The sequence below is a fragment of the Thamnophis elegans genome, chromosome 2, assembly GCF_009769535.1.
Source record: "Thamnophis elegans isolate rThaEle1 chromosome 2, rThaEle1.pri, whole genome shotgun sequence".
Classification (NCBI taxonomy): Eukaryota; Metazoa; Chordata; class Lepidosauria; order Squamata; family Colubridae; genus Thamnophis; species Thamnophis elegans.
In genome coordinates this window covers 94,041,016-94,066,173 of record NC_045542.1, presented here as the reverse complement: position 1 = coordinate 94,066,173, position 25,158 = coordinate 94,041,016, and the positions used below count along the sequence as shown (strand labels likewise).

At 39.0% G+C, this 25,158-nt stretch overlaps 1 protein-coding gene across 4 annotated transcripts in view; it reads right to left on the bottom strand.

Moving 5' to 3' along the window:
• LARP1 (La ribonucleoprotein 1, translational regulator) overlaps window positions 1–25,158 on the bottom strand; it is an 89,374-nt gene that overhangs the window by 27,295 nt on the left and 36,921 nt on the right. For 2 of the 4 annotated variants that reach the window (XM_032212170.1, XM_032212172.1), the window contains exons 2-5: window positions 14,097–14,158; window positions 6,104–6,169; window positions 3,504–3,678; window positions 1,310–1,441 (exon numbers count right to left, since the gene is read on the bottom strand). In XM_032212170.1, the coding sequence (XP_032068061.1) occupies window positions 1,310–1,441; window positions 3,504–3,678; window positions 6,104–6,169; window positions 14,097–14,158 (435 nt within the window). The remainder of the gene's footprint in view (window positions 1–1,309; window positions 1,442–3,503; window positions 3,679–6,103; window positions 6,170–14,096; window positions 14,159–25,158) is intronic. The other 2 variants (XM_032212171.1, XM_032212173.1) reach the window with 1 other exon arrangement.

Here is a 25,158-nt window from a genome sequence, read left to right as displayed (position 1 = left end):
CTAGACATAGCATCAATGTTTGAAGGACGCTTTGCCATATAAAAAGGAATATCCTAACTGGCTAGTTATTTAGATTATACTATAAACCACGTGACAGTTTAGAATAGTCTATGAGGACAGGAGTACATAAGATGGAAAACAAAATGTCTTGATGTTTTATATTCCAAAAGACCAATGAAATGCCAAAACATTTCAATTGGTCTGCAATAGAAACAGGTTTACAAAAACATGGAAGAAGGACTCCATGATCAAAGGGATGATTTTAAAAATTAACCTAGAGTTAAAACATATTGTATGTATAATGCCCCTAGCAAAAGATGGAACAAGCAATTAAGCAAAACCCTGGTAGCTTAGTCTTCATAAAAATAGCCACAGAACTGAGATGAACAATCAACCAACAGATCAATAATTAATTTTTCCCTATAGTCCTCATTACTAGCAAAACACAAGCATAAAAATTCAAGTAGCCAGCTATTAGCTTAAGCTTGTGTTTAATGAATAAGCAAAATACATGCCAATATGTCTGTGAGGATCAACAAAGAAAGCAATGCATTTTGATTTACAATCTGAAATCTTAAAACACAATACTTTAAAGCCAGCAGTAAGCTCACTTATCAAGAAGTCTTATAGGCTTTTAGATCAAAATGGACTCTAGCATATGCTTAAACAACTTTATCTCAAACCTATTTCCCTTCAACTAATTTCAGCCAATGGGAGTAAAATAGAAAATTGTACCTGCTAATTTATTGGCCAGTCAGTCATCACTCACTAACTATAATTGGGACTGGCAATTCTGTCACTAAGCCAAAAATCCTATGAGAGTGATGACCTTACAATGTCATTTCCATTTCTGTTGTTAAGTGAATCAACAGTCATTAAATGAGAAATCATGTGGCTGTGTTGGCCTTACAACAACACTTCCACTTCTGTCATTGTTAAGTGAATCATTACAGTAATAGATGAGACATGATGTCACTGCAACCACATTCTCTATTAATTCTGCTTGTGAAGATTGCAAATAGTGATCACGTGCCCATGGAATTCTGTGATGGCTGTAAATATGAGATCTAGCTTTTCCAAGTGTTGTAACTTTGAACAGTCATTAAAAAAAGCAGTTAGTAAGCGAGGACTACCAAGTCACTACTACTGAAGAGGAAACTAATTTTGTCAGAACAGTCACAGTGCCCATTTGAAGCTACAAATATTTTGCTCATTTGCGTATAGAGAAGATGAAAGGATATGATAACCTAAACAATACACAACGTCTGTGTGTATTCATTTAACTACTTTCAAAAATATTCACTCATACCTTTTGATTCACTTCGGTTGTTGGAAGGATGCCGGTGCTGCTCATTTTGTCTGTTGTTACGAGAAGCGGTTTTATCCCTTGGCACTTCAGACTTCATATCTATTTGCAGGGGTACCCATTTGTGTCTACTGCCTGCAATACAAAAATTATTGCCTAGGAGTAATCTTTGAAGGATGCAAATCAACATAATTCTGAAAAATGTGTGACACAAACTGCCAAAATATTTCAGACTCCTGGAACAGCAATGAATAACTGGAGATTTTAAAAAAAACAATTATGATAAGGACATCAGGATGCTGATCTAGAAACAATGTGATCTGTTATTCATGTTCTACTTTGGGAGTCCTGCAGACAGGGCCTACTGAGGAATGTATTGAAATGAAAGACTGGACCAGAATATTGTTCCTACCTTGATTCACAAAGCATGCCTTTTCTGAAGGCAGAGATTTACTTTTGTCCTATACCTGTGATAGCGAACCTATGGCAAGTGTGCCTGAAGTGGCACATGGAGCCATATCACCTGGCACACATGGCGTTGCACATTCCTCTTCCGGATTTCTGGCACGCATGCGCACAGGACAATCAGCTGCCCTTCGTGCGTGCATCAGTGCTGGAAACCGGAAGAGCTGGTCTTCTGTTTTCTGGCCTGAGCATGCGTGCCAGCCAGCTGATCGGTGCATGCGCATATGTGGCAGTAATCTTAAGACTTGCTGGCAGAAGTTCATTTTCCAGCACGCACATGCCCCCTGGGCAGCTCCTCTTCCGGGTCGCGGCCTAGGCAAGCCCACTCCATTTTCAGCATTCAGTGCTGCCTGTGCGCACTCCCTTTTCCGCACTTGGTGCCGAAAAGATTCACCATCACTGTCCTATACCTTTTCTTACTATGAGAAAAAATAATAAATGGTTGCTATAGTTAACAGATATTGATTACGCAACAAAATAATGGATCAGCATGGGGGGAAAGTGAACAAGTTATATATTTCTAATAGACTGAACTTACTGTGATAAGATTTTAAATGTTATTGTTTCATGATAATAGAAAACTATTTCTCAGTACTAGAGGTGGTCCTCGATCAATAACCACTTATTCAGTGACTGATTGGACTTACAATAATAGCATTGAATGAATGGTGCTTACAACTGGTCCTCAAAAGTTCCAGCCATTGCAGCATCCTTGTGGTCGTATGATTGTACACTGGGCACTTAAGTCTATTGCAAATGTTGCAGCATCCTGCGGTTACGATTTGCCGACTTCCTGCAACCAAAGTCAATGGGGATGCTAGCAAGAAGTATAAATGGTGACAAGACAGCCTTGCTTAAGGATGGCAACCAGAAAGTACAGCATAGTTAAGCTACATAATCATGTGATTCCAATTAGAAAGCAACCAGGATGTTGGAAACCTAACACCATTTTTACCCAGATTCAAACTTTGCTCCATTTCTTTTTCATGTCCGTGCAAATATTTTTCCTGCAACCTTTTTGTGCTGTTACTGTTCTTACAAAAAACAGAAGGAAGGAAGCTTTGCTTTTAGATTTCATTTTTGCATGTTAACATTTTTTTCTGCTGATTATCTCTGTTAATTCTTTGAAAATTCCACTTCAAAGAAATAGAAATTTTCATGATTTCTAGGTAACATCTGAAGAATCTGAATCTGAAGAAACTGTATTTGAAATTGGAATGATTCAGTATGAGGATTACTTCTGATGCTTACACAAAACATTTTTGTTGAATGCTAGATTTATAGATCACTGCAATCACATGTAATTTAGTATGTTTTATTTTCTGTTCTACAGTCAGATTCAAACCCTTTTTCAGCTCTGACTTTTTTATTAGATGACCATAAGCCTATTATTATTTCAGCACAATATATTTCAGAACATTGTTGTTGTAATGTTAAAGTTCATTAATGTTATCTTAACAACCACAGCTTTATTTCTGATTTAAAAAAACTTGTATTTTGCACAAAAAATGAACACCTGGGGAGGAAGATTCCTCCTCTCATTATTAAATAAAAAATTTCCCTAATGTTAATGTCCACACAGTCAATGAAGTATATAGTCATTAATTCCTAATGCACTGGAACTACAGTCCTCTTTATCAATACAGAGCCCTGCCAACCGCAATGCTGATGGAAAGTCTAGAGTTGCCATACTAATACATCTGCTAAGAGACCAAAGACAGTCAATTCTCACCCTTTTTCTTCTGAGCCAATTTCTGGTTGTCATCATCTCCATTTTTCTCTTCTCCTGATTCATCGGATCGAGTTTTCATGTTCTCTTTGCCATCACTTCCTTCCCCTTTCTCCTGCTCCCTCATACTTTTCTTAATATGAAGTTTCCGTAGAGATTGGGATTTTTGTGACAACTGCTGGAAATGATAGATGAGACCATTTGAGGTACAGGAAAAGATAATCACAAATAACTTAGCAAAGTAGCAATCCTATCTACATTCTTACCTCATGATATTGGTTTATATATATTTATTCCTATGTGGAGCCATTAACACCTTCAATAGTATCATGTAGCTTGGCTTGAAGTCAAGTACATTACTGCAATTATAAAGCAGTAGTTTGTTCTCAAAAACCAGTATTTTTTTTTAAAAAAGATTATTTGCAAATTAGAGGGGAATGTGCATACTTGAAACACATACATTACAAAAGCAAGGCTTTCTCCATAGTTTCTAAATCGTTTTGAAACCTAATAACAGCCACATTTCGTCAATGAAGAAAGAGGCAGGAGACAAAGACAAAGAAAGTCTGAGAGCATTTTACAAAGTTGTAAAACTGACACTCTGTAAAGCTGCCAAAACAAAAGAAAGTCCAAAGCAAGAAATATGCTTTAAGCATTTTTGCATTCATGTTCTACTCCCAGGTATCTGTCACATCCACTCTGAAGAGAGCCAAGAACATATTGCCAGTTTAAGAAGTTCAGTTTCTTAACCCACTTTTTTGACGGCAATTTCATCAATGTTGCCACATAATAAGCACATCATCTTTTCTTCACTTTGGCTAGGTTTTAGAATGAGTTCCAGGCTCCTGTCCCAGAATAGCATTGCTGAGCTAGGGATAATGGTGGGCCGGGAAACCCTAAAAGGAAATCCTATGCCTGGAACCTGTAATGAGCTATTCCTGGCCTCCTCCTTAAGCACAGAGCTAGCACCCCCCAAAAGTGTTGCTCAAACTGAACTTTAAGTTCTGTAATTGGGAACAATAGTGCCTATATTGAAGCATGAAGAGAGATTCCTGCAGTTTCCCTTCATTCTCTCCTCCCTTCATACCCCTATGCCCAGGTAAATCTCTGACTATAATTAAATGGATAATTTTTAAATTATCTATTATGCTACTTTTGATACGATGCATACTTGAAGATCAGCAAGAATCTAGATCAGTAAAATGTAAGATGTATCTACTTTGTTCCTCTTCTGTCAATGCATGTACAATGCACTCACATGTGTACAGTTTTCTAAACTCCAACTTCTCTTCAAATTAATTTTAATAATATAAGATTTTTTAAGTTCAACTGATTATCTTCCTTTTGTGACATATTTGGAAATTCTCTAAAAGAACATTGAAGGCATTTATATACCAAGGAATTCCATATGGGAAATATGCAAATAAAAGATTGGAATATAATTCAAATATATCCAAACTATATGTACAAAGAAACTTGATGGATAAAGTTATTCAATTTGTGAGGAACTCTAGTGGTGATTTCTTTTTTGGATATGCGAGGAGTACTTACATATACCACAAGAAAAACAGTCTTCACCCAAAAGTTTACAATAAAAAACAGGAAAATGAAAGTAAAAAGTGCTATTTACTTTAAAGAAAAAATAATCAAGGGAAGGAAAAACAAAAATACTGAATAAAGGATGGTACACAGAATGATAAGCTTCTTCATTTCATTTTAAGCTGTATGTTGTGTGAGCATCTTTTCCTTTTTACCTAGTGAATGTAGAAGCCTCTTAGCCATCCAGAAAGCTGTAAGAACTTGTGCTTCATCCAAAAGTCAACCCAGAAAAGAGTTGAGTTTAGCACATGTGTAGTGCTGTGGGATTGTTATGGTGCCTGATTAGAATATGATGGTTTTTAATTTGGGTATGTGATAAGAGAACAGTTTACATTATTATAGGGGTTTAATTTATTTTAACTGCCCACAGTTGCCATATAAACCTTTTAAAGACATACATATGCATGTACATATGTATTTGCACGTTTTTCCATCTGCATGTCTCTATATTATAATTTACCCATATGTACATTTAACAGCCAAAGCCCCAAGAACAATGGCCAGTTTTGGGCATCCTCTCTCCTAGAATGAAATGAAAAATATCCACTATTGGATATAAGCTGTACTGAATAATATGATGTAGGAACAGCAGAAGCTACTTAAATATTATTTTATTATAGTTTTTTGAATATTTGCTGATTTGAAGAGTTGTTTGATAGCCAAATTAAGTATCAGTAGTAGTAGATGGTTACAATTATCAACAATAACAAGACAAAAATAACATAAAATCGACACATCCAACATAATAGAGAAATATCTTCCTTTTAGAACATACTCATATTTTATTTTAATCAAATAGCATCAACCAATAAGCAAAAAAAAATTATGAAAATGAAGTAGGAATTCATAGATATTTTAATAAGCCGCTTCTTAGATAAGAAACACCCTTCCTAAACAACAGAATTTATTGAGTTGGAGAATATTCTTCATTCAGCAACTCCATCAGTTCACAAGCAGGCTAAGCAGATGTGACTTCCCTTCCCCAAATCAGAATATGTTCTTACCTGTATACTCTTGTGAGCTATTTCTCCTGGTGTTGGCCAATTTGTAGCATCCCCAAAGTCACCAACCTGATATAGTAAACAGAGAATACAGAAACAAGTTACCTTCTGTAAATTCAACTTTTGACTGTCTATACATGTCCAGATTTCAATATCTACTATTTCTATTCCTTCTACTGGCAGTTCAGATGTGTAATACTATTGTAGAGCATTCCAACCAGGTACAGACACCGTAATACTATATGTGCTTTATTTGGTACTCTGTGATACAGACAGCCAGAATTTTTAATTTTAAAATTATAAAAAATATCTCCCGATCCCTCCGGAGGACCTCCAGTCCTACCACAAATTTCTTTCTGTTTCAGGACAGGTAATGAATCAAGCACATCTACTTTACTATCTTTACACTTCATGTAGAGCTTATCTGTTTCTTAAATTTCATTACCTGAAATGTATGTAACTTCTCCTTCATAAGTTTTAATTTCCTTTTTTGTGAGATGTCATTTAGTTGATTATTTTGAAAAAGTGAGCGAAGGCAAAACTGGTTTCCCCTTTATGAACATTATTGTGGCCTCTGTACATGCCTATGTTTCTATTGTAGGGTTTATTTTTTAAAAAAAAATTAAAAACAGTAATGCTATATTTTAATTTTTTATTCTAGTATTTTTACACAACTTACCGATGGCTCCATGGGAAACAATGTAAAATACATTTAATAAATTCAAGATTTTTTTTTTCCAGACATAGTGCCACCTGGTGAGCATTCTGATATTTACACAATAGCAATAGACAATCTTCCAAGTCATTTTGAGTTACATTGCAAAACAAGAGGAGCTAATTATTTTCCATAGACTAGACTAGACATTTGGCTTATATGTAATTATAAATTGACTAATCGTCAGCGACAAATTCTGTATCATTACTACATATACACAAAGAGAGAAGATCTCACTGTTACTGTTCATTACTCAAAGCCAATGCAGCAGACCACAAAAGTGAGACCAGCTTCCTGAATATATAGAATAGTTTAAATCCAGTATGTTTTCCTGCTTGATTCATCTACTTTTCCCCTTCTGAGTATTTCTTCCGCGCACAGCTGGGTGGGGAAAGTTTAATGGGAGCCACCAGTTTATTTACAAATACTTAATGACTTGCATCAGGAGCAAAGAAAAGTTTCAAAAATGCAAAGAATTAAATGGATCCTTAAGATGACAGCATCACAAAAAAGATCAGTAAAGAAGAATTAACCTTGGCCTACAGAACACACCAAAAGTTTCCAGTGCATCAAGAAATTGGAATGCAGGGAATGGGCGGGTCTAGACTTCGCAACGACACGACATGCAATCTTGGGGCTCCAAGATTGCTGTCGATATCTCTGTTGCTGGAAGATCCTTTTGGATCTAAACCGTTGTGAAGGAACGGTGATAGAGAAGAGCATGTCCTGCTGATCTTAGGGACATAGCAAAGTCCCTGATCGATCCAGGAGAAAGCTCTTTTTGCCGGCTTCAAGAGAAGCAGTCAAAATGGCTGCAGAAGGTTGGGACGGTCCTCTGAAACGGAAGCAGTACAGGAGACAGTGTGTCGAAATGGTGAGAAAAATCCTTATTATTAGAGATGAGAAAACCCAAAAGACTTAGTTAAAATAAAATTGAAGACAGAAGGAAGTAAGCGGCGAATTAAAACTGGTTTAAAACTATCGTGCTATCTTTTTCACTTTAATTTTGTTTGTTTTCTATGGATGGACTTTTTACAAATGCCTCTTACTTTTAAACTGGACTGGTCTTTTTTTTCCTTCTTCCGCTATACTTCTTCCATTTTTTGTATTTGTGGATTAAAAGTTTCTTTACTGACAAGGCTCAGCTAGATCGTAATCTTTAAACAATTTTTTTTCTTCTGTTCCGAGTTTGGAGTTTGAAAAGAGAGGCAAAAACAGAGGGAAAGAATGTAACACTGCCATCTAGAGACTAGAGGCTTGGTAACATCTGATAATACAAAGCTATTGGCTTTGTTTACTGAAAGGGTCAGTGGCTATACAGGTGTTTCCTTGAAGGAAAGAGAAAGCTTTGATCTGAAAAACTTTACTGAATTTGTTTGAAACCTAGCAAAAAGCCTTGGATGTTTTAGTGGCAGTGTCGATAACCTGGAAAAATGGCCCAATATGAAGAAGAAAAGGGACTAACATTGCAAAGAATTATGCTAGAAATTCAAAAAGTCTTAATAATCACAGAGAGAATTGAAAAGAGACTTTAAATTATAGATCAAAATTCCGAAAGTATGGAGGGAAGAGTTGAGAATACTTATAAAACAACGATGAAATCTGAGGACAGAGTTCAAAAAACCACAGACACATATGAAAGTGATAAGAAAATTGTTGACACTGATGGCAAATTGAGAGTGGAAGGAAATGATAAGTGCAAAATACGGAAAGGAGAGATCGATGAATTGGAACTCTATCTCAGATGTCAAATTATAGATGAAGAAAGGGGAGAAAATTTGGCAGAAACAATAAGGGTAATTTCGGCAGAAGCACCAACAATAACAAAAGTCAAGCTAATGAAAGGAACAGATAGAGGGTTTTGAATCTTTATAAGATATGCAATGAATAACAAGTTGTCAAGAGAAGTCCACATAAGACTTATCAAGAAAACACTTAGGATACATATTCTACAAATGGCAAGAGATATTGGACTGCACTATTTCTGGAAGGATACAAGATGATGAAATGAAATGTCAAAATAAAATTTAGTTAAATGTATTTACATTTTTAGTACAATGTATAAGACAAAGTAATAATAGTTATAGCCAAATAAATGATTAATAATGATAAAGCATTTACATATAGATTGAAAAATATGAAATTTTATGCAAACTGTGAGGATGATGGAGATGATGTTGAAAAACCTTTTTATAAAAGATAAATAACTCTATATAGAATAGACTATAAAGATGTAATATCATTGGCTGATTTCAGGATGATGTAATGAAACGCCATAATATAAATTTACTTCAAATTTAACATGTTTCATACAAAAAGGATGTAATAGCAGCTATGCTTAATGGATGTTTAACAATTATAACAATTTGTATACATGTATATTGAATTGATGATGCTAATAATGGAAAAAACATGGAATTGAAAATTATTAGAGAATGTTATCAATGCTAAAATAATAGAATGATTTAGAATAGGATATAAAAAATTCTTTATTATTGGATATATTGAAGATGATATAATGAATCATTATAATATAAATGGATACATATTTAGAATACCTTGTTTAAAATGGAGAAACAATAGTGATAAGCAAACATGAAGTATAATAATAATGTATACAAATATATTTGATTGACAATGTGAATTTTGATAAAGCTCAAGTGATGACTATGGAAAGGACATAGAAAGACCTTGTAACCAATCAACACACTGTATGCTGTTGAAGAGGTTTTTATGTTATATGTCTTGTGTGTTTGTGTTTGTTTGAAAATAAAAAAATTATTTAAAAAAAAAGAAATTGGAATGCAGGGAAGAAATTGTGGTCAAGGATGCAAGAGCACAAGAATGGTAATCACAATTAATAATGCCTGTAATGACTTCTCTCCTTACACAAGACACAATACAATCATGAGTAAAAGAGCCAAACTAGCATGTATAACCTGATTGAACATAGAGGAGGATACACCCCCCCCAACACAGAAATTAGGCCATGTGATCCTATGGTATGGATGGAAGAGTGACTGTCAGTATCAGGGAGAATCTTATGGCTTTCAGGGATGCTGCACCATAGCTATCTGAATGAAAACCCTGCTTGTAAAATTGGGCCTGAAGGATTACTGCTTCCCTGGCACAGCTGCTTGATTCTGTGGCCAAGCTGGCAGCAGAATTTTCTAAATTCATAGACTTGAGACACTTCAACCTGACTTTTCTAGGTATGAAATTGAACATGGCTCAGAATTCAGGGCCATTGTGATGACAATAGGCCTGACCTACAGCTGTGATCATGAATGTTTTTTTTTCTGGGGGCAGAGGTGATGTGATGCGATCTGATTATGGGGTAAATGGATATAATTTCTTGTCATAGTGGACATCACTTTTTGTGTTGGGAGTTTTTCTGGGCTGTCTCCTAACTCAAGCAGTAGGATCTATTTTGTCAGTTCTTTGCAGATGGGTTTCAGGGGAGCCTGGGGTTTCCCTAACATTCTAGCACTTGAGGTGACTCAGGTCTTAAAACTTGGAATATTCATAACCTGGAACAAAACAATGGGCTTTGGATCAGATTGCACTGTGTGGCTGCTTCTGGTTTGTAGATCCTAGATAGCCCTTTGAGAAATAAAACAACAAAAGAAACACCTAGATTACTGTTGGAGGAAGATAAGGAGTACATCTGGCTGAACATGGGTTTTATTAAAGACTACCCGAGGGTGCCAAGAATGACAAAATACATATTCACTTGCATAATATCTGCAAACTGCCAACAGTGGCCCTGTTTAAGGTCAGTTAACTCCTCTTGGGGAGAGAAAGACTAGATAAACACCTTCAAAACTGCTGCGAGGAACCTTTTTAGGCATCTGTCCAATAAAATCGTTTGAATCAGCTCTGAGCTGCACTACAGATGTTCAAGTCCAGCAGAGCTGACTAAAACAATCAGGCCTGATTATTTTGGATTAATTTAAACTTGCAGTTTCCAAAGAAATGCTCCTTGATCTCCCAGCAGCTTTCAATACAACCGATGTGCTGTTGGGAGAGGTCATTCAACATCAAGGGGCCAGATACCATCCATATTCTGATGAGACTCAACTATACATCTCCACCCTGACTCAATAAAGTGATGTATCAAGATGTTTTCTCAGTGTCTGGTGGTTGTGCGAGCCAGGATGAAAAGGAATAGTTACAAGTTCAACTCTGGTGAAACTGAACTAATCACTTCATCTTTGGCTCTGATCAAGGTAGCACCCCCTACCAGAACTAGTTCTGTTCTACTCTTGGGGAGCCTCTTACACTCTTGCTTAAGAAATAGATGACAGCTATGGCCAAGAGAACCTTTGCACAAACCCATCTTGTGTGCCAACTGCTCCTCTTATATTAGGAGGCCCTATTTACCATCATTCATAGCTTGATCGTTTCCATTTGGACTATTGTATGGAATTGTCTTTAAAAACCATTCCAAAGATCCTACTGGTCCAGAATTCAGCAGCATAGGTATACCTATTTACCCAAATATCATCTCTCCTCTGTGAGCTGCCCTGGCTCCTAGTGGACTTCCAGCTACAATTCAAGGTAATGGTATAACTCTCTTCACAGCAAATGGCCATATTATTTGCAAGACCAGTCTCCAATGTCTTCTCTTTATCCTATAAGGACTATCTAGCAATGTGTCCATGATCCAGCCCAATCTATTAAACCATGTCATATAATGGGACTAGTAAAGTGTGCTATCTTTTTTGGTCATAGTACCTGGCTTTGGGAACAGCATATCCTGCAAAATTGGAATGGCACCAACCTTGATGGTCTTTTGTGGTGTTAAAAGATCCAGATTCTTCCTTGAACAATGGACCCATCTCATTCTGAATTATGATTATTGCATTTTAAGGGACTGAGTAGGAAGTGCAATGTATTTCCTTTTATTCTTTTTCTATTTATTTTTATTGATATTAGCCACTTAAGAGTTGCAGTTTGATTGGGAGGCCATATAAATCTATGTAATTAATAAATGTACAGGAAGTAAAGCACTATGTCCTCTGTAAATCTGAATCACTGTTCTCTTCATCAGATGAAAAAATAATAATTCTGCAAATATATCCTCCCGATTAAAAACTGGATCCATAGTAGGTAATCTCTCTCAAAGATGATTTCTGCATACATACAGGTCTTGTTGTATTGCAAGAGGGAACTAAATTTACAGAACCAATGATTAGAATTGGACAGGGAAGCTGAAGCTGAATTGGCAAGTCTTCTAGGGTTTAATCAATCTAGTCCTAGTATTTTTCTGACTCAAAAAGCATAGACTTTGTTTCTATAGGCCAAAGGTCGGCAACTTTAAACACTCAAAGAACCACAAATCCTACCGGGGGTGTAACAGCTCAATAAATTGTGTGCCAGCGGGTGTCACACATTGGAGGTTGTGACAAATATTTTGAATGACAGGGAGCCACAACAGAGGGATGCCGGTTCCAGTGACCCAGATCGCCAAACCACTACCGGTTCAGCTAAACCGGTCCGAACCGGTAGGAACCCACCACTGAATGAAGCTAATGAAAAGAATTTGGTTGCTCTTAGATAACTGTTAGATGGGGTCATCAGTCAAAGGATACATTTTTATAATAATAAAAGCTACATTTTTATAATAATTCGTGTTCAGGCCACAAGAAGTCCAAATTCCTAGATATTTCAGACAGTCCTGGAAGAACTAGAGGTGAGAACAATTTAATTCAATTTAATCTATGATTTTATTCCGTCATCTGATGCAAAATCTTTGCTGAAACAAAAGATAATTGGAAATAACCAAAATGCTATTTCTATTTAGCATAAATGCCAACAGGGAACAGTGTCAACAGTCACATTTGAGTATGAAAGGGAAACTGCTAAAATAGGGTAATTCTGAGAGATACTGAAAGGAATCTCTTCTATAAATCTCTTCATAATGTTTGGAAGTTTTTCAAAAGCACAATGATTAGGATTTAACTGGAAAGCATCCAAAAATGTATGAAAAGGTCAACTAAAGATAAAAAGAAGCCAGCATTGCTCTCTAGTACTACCCAGACTGTGGCAAAACTTCAAGAAATAAAAATCCTTAAGAAAGAGAATGAAAAAGCATAAACACTGGCAAGAGTGTCAAGTTTTAATAAGCAATGCAGAAAAAAAAGAAACATCACCATGCTCTTTTGAGGAAAGGAAAAGAAAAGTAGGGGGAGTAACAACATATTTAAAAATCAATTGGAACAAGAGATCCTGGCCAGGCTGGATTGTTGGATATCCAAAAGTGTAAGAAATATTCAAGAGGATATCGAGATTTTAGACAAAGTAAATGAATATTTTTCCATTTGATGTTCATTATAACAGATCTGGGATAAATGTCTGTACCCATATTGACTCACTCAGGGAAGGAATCCTAACAATTAAGAAAACTAAGTAACAAGCTATTCTTGGATATCTTGAGAAACAAATCTCCAGACACTGACTGATTTATTTACTTATATTTCAGATTTCTCAACTGCCCATCTCCTTCAGAGAGGACTCTCGGCAGTGAAGAGGGGTTCTGGGTGGTATTTACCAGAGTTATTAAAACTAAATTGTGAATTCCAAAGATAGTAAAATGCAACACCAAGTTTTTACAAAGGACTTGGAGAGATTCCTTAAGTTATATGTCAGTCAACAATGTCTGTTTCAAATCAGTTGTTAGAAATAGTAATTAAAAAAAATAAACTAATAATAAAACACATTATAGAAATTTAGCACATATTCTGGAAAAGTAAATACTGTTTCACCAATCTTCTAGAGATTTTTGAGAGTGTCAAGAACCTGTGACATTGCATATTTAATTTTTAAAAAGTTTTTGACAAAGTTCCTTTTATCTATTTTTGAGTAAATGGTAAGCATGTGATAATTATCAATTCCTAAATAGTTAAAAAGACAGAAAGATACAAAAGCAAGAATAAATGGGCAATTTTGTCTATGAAGAAAAAAACTGGAGTCCTTTAAAGAGCCAAACCACAGCAGTGTTTCTAAACTTTTGATAAATGACTCAGGGGTAAAGCAGACAGGTGGTCTTTATGGAATATTCTAAAATAGTCAAGATTTTGAAAGCTAAAAGTGATTGTTAAATTGCAAATGAGCTTTGAGAAAGTGATTCAATTTGAGCAAATGTAGTGATGCATTAAAAGTCCTAATGTTACATTAGGTTCTCTCTAGAACTAACCAGTTCATTATAATATACCGAACCTCCATTCCCCCCTCCCTCATGCAGATATTATTAGATAAAAGAACATGTTAGTAACATACCTTGCTTCCTTTCCTCTGCCTTATGGTTGCTGCTTTTACCACTTTGGCTGGAGTTGAATGTTCTAATAAAAATGGAGAAAAGTCAAACATTAGAATGGTATATTCATTACTGAAATGATATAGATTTCTGTACAGAAAATGCAATTTCCATTTCTGATTGAATCATTATACCTAATCACATTTCACAATTGACAGTTATGCATGGTTTATCTCTTCTTTATTCCACCCCAAAATAAGAACGCTTAATGTCATGCTTCAATTTATACCATACTGAATGTGTAAAACTGCAGATTTTAATATATATCTAAATATATGCAGTTCCCACCAAAGTAAACAAAATCCAAAATCAAATCATGCTGAAAATTTCAGAATATTTTCTTAGTTTTCTTCTCAGTTTTAAAAGCATTCTTATAGTATATTGTATCATGCAGGAAAAAATATAACAATATACTTTGTTCATCAACGGAAAAGAGAAGAATAGAAGGTCTTGATTGTAGTTCACAACTGTTAATAAAACTGTAAATCAGCCATCACATGGTTTCAGACATGATAATACACAACCAGTTGAATATGCTATCATTTTCATATTTGGCTATCACTTTAGAATAATAATTGTTCTAACTACCTTGGTAGATGATATATGATCAGTATGAAATGTCTTACAAATTACATGCTACAGATATTCATAATAATGTCATAGGTAGTAGAGTTTTAGAAAGGAGAACACCCATAATATTTTTCATAGATTTCTTGATTTAAAATGCCATCTACAAGATATCGTTTTCTTCCTAACTTCTCTGTACTGATCATAAGACTCTCAAATACACTGTACCTGAACTAATGAGCAAGATGGCATAGAAAGGGCAGAGATTATTCAATTTTAACTATATTTCGATATATGTTTGCTTTGCCTATAAAGTAATATATTTGAAACATTTATATTTTTCCATCAATTCCAGCCAGATAGCTAAGGTAACATATTCAAATTAGTAACCACTACTTACAGCTCTAAAACAGCTACATTCAAAGCCATTAACTGTGAAATGTAGTAGTTTCCAGAGAGAGAGAGCTTGAATACAAGCTTGTTGTTTTTACTGCAAAACATGTCAGTTTAACCGTGTATAATTAAGCCATTTATATTGCAACAATATTCTCAACAGATCGTGAGTTTTAGCAGCATTATTTTGTTCTACTGCTTGTTTATATGGACTTCGGATAGATAAAAACTCAAGTGCCACTTGACACATGCACATACAGTATCTCAAAACTCACTAACATGTTCATTGCTAATATTATCTCGCCTCCCCCTGTCAGTTGCTCATGTTCCAAAGGTTAGACTTAAGCCTCACAATATTCAAAACCCTAAGCAAGTACACTACATTCAACAGAATTCTAAAGAAAAATTCCTGATGGAATCAAATAGTAGATGCTCTTCAAACTAACAGAACTTCAATTAATGCTAAAAGAGTACTTGAATTCATTTTATTCAATAGTTATTGAACTGTCTGTGTCTGTCTGTTTGTCTGTCTGTATTATCTATCTAAACACACACACTACGAAATTGTCTAGTTTTCTCACATATAAATTTCTTCAATCTCTCTTCCCTCAACATTTTCATTCACACACACACACAACTTCACAGCAACTTTATTAGCACACCTTGGAACTATGTACAAAACATATTCTCTCAGAAGAGATGTAGGCAATTTTATTATATCCAAATGGCAGAAGCTGAGGACAGCTCCTTGATATGAAGCATTTCTAAAATCTGCTTTGCAGCAGGCAACTGTGCATCTTAAAATATAACCCAATCCAATTCTGGGTCACAAGTCTGCCTATTGCACTTCAGCAATTCTGGGCAGAGTGTTAAGCTGTTCCACACTATGGATACCATAACCTTTCTGCTGTCTTTCTTCTGCTGAGGAAAATCATATAATGAATATTAATAAAGCTAACCAGGATTTTTCTGTGTATCTGTGATACAACTTTTTGTGGCCATCTACTCCATAAACACATACTCAACATTTGTCAGAATCTTCTGCTAAAATGCTTTTTTTAAAAACTTTGATGCTATATATCAGGGGTGACAAACTCAATTTCATTGAGGGCCGCATCAGGGTTGTGTTTAACCTTAAAGGGCCGGGGTGGGCATGGCCAACTTGATGTCATTGATGTCAGGGGCGCCTGTGGTGGCCCAAATACTCTGGCAGCAAAAACAGGCTCCTGAGCTCCATTTTCGGCTGTGACAGCCTCCTGCAACCCTCTGCCACCCAAGCTGCAGCTCCATTTTTGCTGGCAAAGGGACCGTGGGCCAAACCTTTGCTGTTTCTGGGGCGGCCCTACAGGACAGATCTAAGCACCCCATTGGTTGGATCCGGCCTCCGGGCCTTGAGTTTGACACCCCTGCTATATGTGCTGATGGCAGCAAAGTGCCAGGGAAGGCCAAAATGGAGCATCCGAAACCTGTGTGTTTGTCCAACAAAGTGCTGGGCGATGCCTGCATACCACCAAAATGGAGTTGCGAAGGGGCAGGGCACTGAGAGTCTGGAAAGGAAACAACTTAGGCACCATCTTCGCACAATAAGTGATCCAGCACAGCAGGTTAGGGGAGAAACGATTGTGGGGAGCATTATGTATTTCATTGGGTTGGGGAGCCTTGGGTGGTCTTAAGCCAGGTGGCCTGTTCCATCAGTAAGCTCCACATGATCTTCCCCACCCTGAAATAACTCATGTGCACTTAATGAGTCTCACGTTCGATTAGTGAATGCATCGGCAAAAGGAAAGAGTCATCGTGTTCAAGGTACAAGATTCACTCCCACCAATCCTCAGGTTACAAATGGAATGGGCAAGTTCCATTACATTCGTAAGTCAAGCACTACCTGTACAACTACTTTCTTTTTCTACTTGGAAGCCACTTATGGACTTTGTGCCCAAGGTGGAATAAATGAAACTTTGATTTTGGGTTTTACAGATTAGATAGGTTTGTTGTTATAGAAATGGCTAGTTTATATTATTATGTAAAAGTGAAAAGTTGAGGTTTGATATTAGCTTATTCTACTGCACCAAAGGGAGTCAGAAGTCAATGACTTTTCTTTCTTTTCCCTTCTTTTCTACTCTTTTCCCTTCCCAATTTTTCCTATTATTTGTTTTTGTATTGTTGTTATCTTACATTATTAATATAAACTAAATTTTATAAAATAAAACTAGAAAACAATAGAATATCTTCTGATAAATGCTTACAATTTATTTTTTTTCAAAAAAGCCTTATAAGATAACATCAATACCCAAAGGTGATCAAACTACAGAAAACAGCAAACAACTAAAGTGACAAATCTAGAACTATGAAAATAGCAAAGGAAGTTTAAGTGAAAAACAGAATTGCCATAGAATGTCTACATTACAGGAGTACTTTTTGTTGATATGGACATACAGAAATTATTTACCTAGCAACACAGCACAACCCCAGGTTAGTTATAAGCATGCAAGTCTCTCTAGGATTACAGAAAAGCAGAAACCTCTTATTTGCATGCTAAAACAACAGGCAGTGATTGTTGCTATCTTCCCAGTGGTTCCACTGAATGTTTATTTGCTAAGGTTTGTTGATGATTGTCTAATTTGGGGCCAATCAATAAAACATTTCTCACTAAAAATCAGTATAAAGGCATTTATAAGTAGAAGACTACCATTAGTGCTGTTTCAATTTTGGATAATACCATAAAGGGAGAAAACTCTACACAAGAAAATAAAAAAAATAGCTAGTTTAATATTAATAACAGATCTGCTTCCCCTCCCCCAGTCCTGCTTGCTGCCTCATCATGGTGTGGGAGGAGTGGCAAAGAAGACTGCGAGTGTATGCCAAGAATTTATAATCAGAGTAGGGTCACCTAAGGCTAGAAGGCCATCCCAGCTGATTAACAGCTGAAACAACCAGGTTCATGATTCCATCAGACCAGGTTATTCATGATACAAGAAGATTCTTGAGGTGGGCAGTCACTTTAGTAACAAAGACAAAGGCATCATTTCATTTTACATGGGAGAAGGCAACAGTAAACCACTCTTGTATTTTATCAAGAAAGCTGCTGGATAGAAAGTATAACATGATTGATGATACAGTCCAGATGAAGGGCCTTCCATGGCACTCAACATACTGAGGAAGATCTTAGGTGTTTATTACAAAAGTAGATAAAGCCTTGGTACATCTAATTTGTGAACGTTACTACTCAGGAAAATAAAATGAAGCTGAAAAGACATAGTGGGAACATGGAACTTAAGGAATGTGAATGTGGTTTTGAAAGCTCAACATATTGGAAGAAGAACTTGGCATGTTAGGCATTAGCACATTCAGTAAACTGGAATTGCATGCTTTCAGTTAAAGATAATGCTATCTATTGCTTAAAACATGGAAAACAAAACAGAACAAAAAAAGGGAACAATGCTGCTTTCTTTAGTTAGAAAGGACAATGAAAATAATACTCTTTATGACCCAATGATGTCAATTAGATTATTTTTAACAATAAAAAATATCCAAGTTTATGCTCCAACTACTGATGCAGTTGGAGGAGGTGGTTGCATTTTATAATTTATTTATTCATATATCACGTTTAGAAATTATCAGATGCAACTTGAAATCAACGGAATGTGCTGCTTGAGGTTGGAGACTGAAATGTGAAAGTTGGAAATATTAAGGAGAAAAATGTAGTTAGATTTTATGGAAACCAACTGAAGCAGGAGAATGAATTATTAATTTCTGCCAATTAAATAACTTCCCCATTTTAACAATCTTCAAAAACTAATACGATGACTGTATAGGGAATCACCACATGGAGTACACAAAAATCACACTGACTATATATTATGTTCGGGGAAGGGGGAGTTTAGTTGTAACAGCAAAAAGATAACCAGGCGCTGACTGAAGAACACATTTCAAATTGCTCATGTGCAACTTCCAAGTTAAGCTAAAGGTGAAGAATGCTAACAGGCTTCCGCAATATATCTTGAGCGTATACTCACTTCCATAGAGAACATCAGGCATTGTTTTGAAATACTAAACTTCATTATAGGGGTTTAGAGAAATTGTGGAATGAACTCAAAGAAACCGTTAAAGATAAATGTGAAAAGGAACTGCCAAAACAAAACAGATAAAAGCAAACTGGATGTCAGAATAAACTACAGAAATTGCCAAGAAGAGAATAGAAGACGAAGCCAAGAAAGACAAGGATCTCAGGAAGAAACTTAACAAATTTCAGAGTTCACTGTTAGAACATCAAAGATGGAAATAGATATAGAAAAAAGAAAACTCTTCTAAAAGATCTCTGAACTTGGAAGGAGCTTCCCGCCTCAAACTGATATGCTAAAGAACATCAACACCAATACAACAGATTCAAAGAAGTTCAAACAAAGATTAAGGGGCATACCAAAATTCTTTACTGTAGAAATGTCAAAATCCAAGATACTACTTAGAGGAACCTCTAGTACCAGAAGCAGAGCAGCAACTCCCTTTATTATCGAATTGGAAGACTACCAAAATTGATGGAATAGTTACAGAATGTATATTCTCCATTGTGGTGAAGAGAGAATCAAGGATGGGTTGACTTCGTCTGCTAGCTGATTGGACTGAGTCTGTCAGAGTTGTGAGGACACCACTCTGTTGCTAACAGTCCCCAGATTTTGACTCAGTCCCTCAGCTAGGACAGATATGTCAAAAATTCCTTTGTTCTTTGACAGAGCATCTCTGGATTCCTTTAGATCGAATAGGATATTTCTGGACTTATTTTGTGAGCACACTCCCAGTCTCACCAGTAAACCAGCACACAACCAGCACACTCCCAGTCTCACCAGTAAAGTTCGCTGGGATTACTTCACACAAGAGCTTCAGCTCGAGCCACTGAAATCCACCTTCAGTGAACTAACCAATGTTGTGGTCAAGGGGTAGCATGAATGAGCCTGGCTCTACACTGCTAACCCCTGGAACTTTAAACTGTGATAAGAGCTTTAACACTAATTTGACAGCCGACCCAACGGAGCTTCATATGATCATAGGAGCTTCGCACTCCTTAATTGGCAGCTGCCTAGAAGGGGCAAAACTGATTACGGGGTAGCATGAACAAGCTTGGAGACTTGTCAGGAGCGTTCGCACTCCGATTGCACTCCCAAAAAAGTGCAGCATTAAGGATCTATCGCAGGCAACATTGGTGAGACTGAGCCTTCCAAAAAAGGCACAAATGGGCTCACAGGCTCCTGGAGACCAGAGCAATCCAAGCCCTAGAGACCCCGCTCCCACGGTGTCCTGGGGAGCTTAGGGGAGTGATCGAATCCTTGCAGTCCTTGGGGTACACTCTTTAAAGGCCACGTTGGCAGCAGGGCTCTTCTGAGAGCAAGTCTGCTTGTCACAGCACACAAAATGGCAGATGAGGCGGCTGCTGGTGGCAGCGCAGGAACAATGGCTGGGGAGGCAACAGTATTGCCAGTCGCTTCTGCAGTCCCCATTGCGACTACTTCAGCCGGAGTGGCAGCCAAGCACACCTCAAAGACTGGAGGAAAAGCTGTAGTGGCTCGTAATAGCTCCAAGGCAGCCAAGAAGGACGAGCATAGAAGGGAAAAGACCCTTGAAAGACTATGTGCCAAAGGGCAGAGAGGCTGACAGGAGAAATAATCAACTGTCAGAATTATGAGGCGAGCCAAACCATTATAATAGGCTGTACTCGCTAGACCTGTCTCTAGGAGGAGCTAGGCAGCAGCTTTCTCCACAGAGCTCTGTATTGCCTGTCAGCAATGCAGGTCTCAGGGGCTTACTTTCAGACCTGCCTACAACTGCAGGGAGAAGCCCTGTGAGAGGGCCAGAGCTATGCCTGAAGCCACCTTTACCCCAACAGCAGCGGCCGTCACCCAGGGACGGGGCCAGAATCAGTAGTCCCTGCCAACATGCAATCAATCATTGCAGAAAACATCAGGCAGGCATAGCTGCAGAAGCATCTTCAGTGGTCTCTGGTTTATCTATGGACCCCGGCCAACGCCAGGCTGCCCAATTCCAAGGGGACTTTTCACCCTTCCCTGAACCCTATTCCCATGTTACCTCCGAACAGCCAGTCTCCACTCTCTGAGGAGGAAGGGCAAAGGGAATTGGACCTTTCTGACATGACAGGCTGTTACCCGGCTAGCCAGCCTTTACGGGGTTTTCCAACATGCCCTGTTTAAGTCTCTCCTCTTTAAAGCAAAAAATTCAGTCTGCCTTGGGGCACACCCTGTAGATCCAGAATCACCGGAAGGCGTGGCTGATCCAACCAATCCACTCTTCTCTGAACTAACCATAACGGTGGCGGTCATCCCCTCGCCAAAACTATTTATTGACGTGGTCCAGAGGCAGTAGCCTCTCCTGGGGCAGTCCCCAATATTTTATAATGTAGGCCCAGAGCTCGCCCGGGGGCTCCAGATGCCAGCTGTGGATTCCCCGGTGGCAGTCCTGAAATCCTCTTCCACCATACCTGGTGACCCCTAGAAGAGCCTGAAGGCAGAGGATAGAAGGACAGAAGAACACTGCAAAAGACCCATCAGGCAGCTGTGTAGGCAGCCAGAGCATCAACAACTGCCTCATTCTTCAACAGGGCTTCCTTGCTCTAGCTTCACCAGATACAAGAGAGGATCCCGGCAGCAGACGTGAGAACACGGTCGCGCTGATCGATGATCTCTGGCGGGCCAGGGATAGGGGTCACCCCTCTATCCTTGTGCTCCTTGACCTCTCAGCGGCCTTCGATACCATCGACCATGGTATCCTTCTGCGACGGTTGCGAGAGGTGGGAGTGGGAGGCACCGTCCTTCGGTGGTTCTCCTCCTACCTCTCGGACAGGTCACAGTCGGTGTTGGTCGGAGGGAAGAAATCGACCCCAAGGCCCCTCAACTACGGGGTGCCGCAGGGTTCGGTCCTGTCCCCCCTCCTATTTAACATCTACATGAAGCCGCTGGGTGAGATCATACGACGGCACAGGGTTAAGTACCATCAATACGCAGACGATACGCAATTGTATCTGTCTGCCCTGTGCCAACTCAGCGAAGTAGTAGAAGTGATGTGCCAGTGCCTAGAGGCTGTTAGTGTCTGGATGGGAGCAAACAAGTTGGCACTCAATCCAGACAAGACCGAGTGGCTTCTGATGTTCCCTCCCAAAGATTGGCCAATTATTCCATCTCTCAGGCTGGGGGGTGAAATTATACGCCCCTCAGAGAGGGTTCGCAATTTGGGAGTCCTCCTGGATCCCCAGCTGACTTTAGAACACCATTTGTCGGCTGTGACCAGGGGACCTTTGCCCAGGTTCGCCTGGTGCACCAATTGCGACCCTACCTGGATCGCGAGGCCCTTCAGACAGTCACTCACGCCCTTGTGACCTCAAGACTGGATTATTGTAATGCGCTCTACATGGGGCTGCCCTTGAAGAGTGTTCGAAGACTTCAGTTAGTCCAGAACACAGCCGCGCGAGCGATTGTTGGTGCACCCAGGTACACCCACGTTACACCTATCCTCCGCGAGCTGTGCTGGCTACCCATTAGTCTCCGAATCTGCTTCAAGGTGCTGGTCGCTACCTATAAAGCCCTACATGGCATCGGACCTGGGTACCTGAGAGACCGCCTCCTGCCGATTACCTCCCATAGACCAATCAGATCTCACAGGTTAGGTCTCCTCCGGATTCCATCCGCCAGCCAATGTCGGCTGGCGACCCCCCGGGGGAGAGCCTTCTCTGTTGCAGCTCCAGCCCTCTGGAATGATCTCCCTGTCGAGATCCGGACCCTTACAACCCTCCCGGCCTTCCGCAAAGCCACCAAGTCCTGGCTCCAGCAGGCCGGGGGCCCTGTGAAGCATCCAGCCCCGTGGAAATTGTGAATGCTGCAGTTTTGTTTTTAAAGTGTTGTCTTTGTCTAGTTTTCCCCCTTCCCTTGCCTATTGTGAGCCGCCCGGAGTCCTTCGGGAGTGGGCAGCATACAAGACAAATAAATACAAATACAGTACAAAACACACCAGGACATTAAGAAACTTGTAACAGTGGTAGTTTTTTGCAGACGCCACGCTCAATGCAGCCAGATTTGCATCCAAGCCAATGCTTCTTCGATAGCGGCCTGCCACTTGCTCTGGCTACGCCATCACAAGTGGTGGCTTGCCTCATCCCCTTTCAGAGGCAAGAAGCTATTTGGAAATTCTCTGGACCCGACCCTTCTGGAGTCCAGAAATAAAAGAAAGGTCATGCCATCTTTTTCTAGACGAGGCGATTTTCACCCCTCACCGTACTTTTGCCAGCCCTCCTTTCAGACTACGGAAACAAGTGTGGATTTCCACATCCCCAGGGAAACTACATCCCAAGACAGAGACAACAAGATAGGTTGGGCAGGAGCAGATAATTTTAGACAAAGTTGCCCTTTCGTGGCAGAGCTCAGTCCTTTCGTCACCCCAAGTGACTGCAAGTCCTGCCCTCCAATCGGGGGTCACCTGACCCTCTTTGCAGACCAATGGCAGGAGATTATATTCGATGCCGGGATCCTGGAGATGGTGATGTCGGGCCTCTCCCTCAAATTCCTTTCCACACCACCAAGGTTCTTTATTCATTGCCCAGTTACAAAAGATGTTTCAAAGAAGGTTCTCATGGAAACAGCAATACAGCACCTGTTGGACATTCAGGCAACCCAGTAGGTCCCAGAGGACCAACAGTGGCAAGAATTCTATTTGATCCTTTTTGTGATCCCCTTGGGGTGGAGCGCCATTCTGGACTTGTATACTGGCGGTTCAAGATTCAGTCACTCCAATCTATCCTGGGGGACATTCAGGAGGGCAACTTCCTCATGTCAATAGATTTGACAGCGGTGTATCTGCATTTGCCCATCTTGCTGCTCCACCTGCCATACCTCTAATTCCTGTATGCAAGCTGCCACTTTCATTACAAGGCCATTTGGCCTATTGTCAGTGCCAAGGGCGTTCACGAAGCTACTGGCTGCATTGGCAGCTCATTTCCGGGCTCTTCCTGTACATGTCCAGGGTTACCTGAATGATATACTGATCCAGTCCTTCTCTGGTCACAGGCAAGGGAGGATCTGCAGGTCACTATCCAAATATTTCAGCATGGGTTCTCGCTAAATATAGGGTTCTCGATATAGTCTACAGCCCACCTGTAGGAGAAGCCAGCTTTGGTATGTCCCATCCTGGATTCTCTCTCCACCACAATGGAGGAGTTTGGTCTTACCTGATACGTTCCTTCTCACTGAGTGGAGAGATAATCCAGCCCCACTATGAAGCCCAACTGGTCCTGGGTCCAAAGGGGAGAACCTTAGAACAAGACAAGTCGAGACACTTCGTCTTCACCAAAAGCTGGGGACCGTTAGCAACAGAGGCGTGTCTTCACAGCTCTGACTTTCTCAGTCTAATCAGCTAGCAGACGACGTCAACCCATCCTGGATTCTCTCTCCACTCAACGATAAGGAGCGCATGAGATAAGAATTTGTGAGAAGAAATAAAAGCTAAAATGAAATGAAATCAAGATTGCTAAAAGTAAAAAGAAAAACTACAATTGGTTTATTTGATCAATGTTAAAACACATTTACTATCTCTGGTAATCAGTAATGAACATTTACTGATCTGGATTGAATGATAAAGGTTTTAAGGATTTGTTTATAGATACAAGATGAGGTATGGGAAGAACAGATTGTTGTGTTTTAAGTGATTTAATTTTACACACACACACACACACAAACACACACACACGTTCCCCCCAAAATAAGACCTACTCAGAAAGTCAGTCCTAGCTTGATTTTTACACATGTGCCCAATATAAGCCCTACCTCCCCCCACAATATAATCCCCTAATTAAGACCCGTCCACTCCAGGGTGAATGAAAATTAAGAAAAATTAAACTAGTGTGGGGATGGGGGGGTGGATCTGCCCTACTACTTACCTTCAGATAGTTGCAGCTCCCCCTTCCCCCCCAAAAAAGACCTGGTGTCTTTTTTGGTGGCAAAGAAAAATATGACAGGGTCTTATTTTTTGAGAAACTCTGTGTGTGTGTACATACATACATACATACATATATAT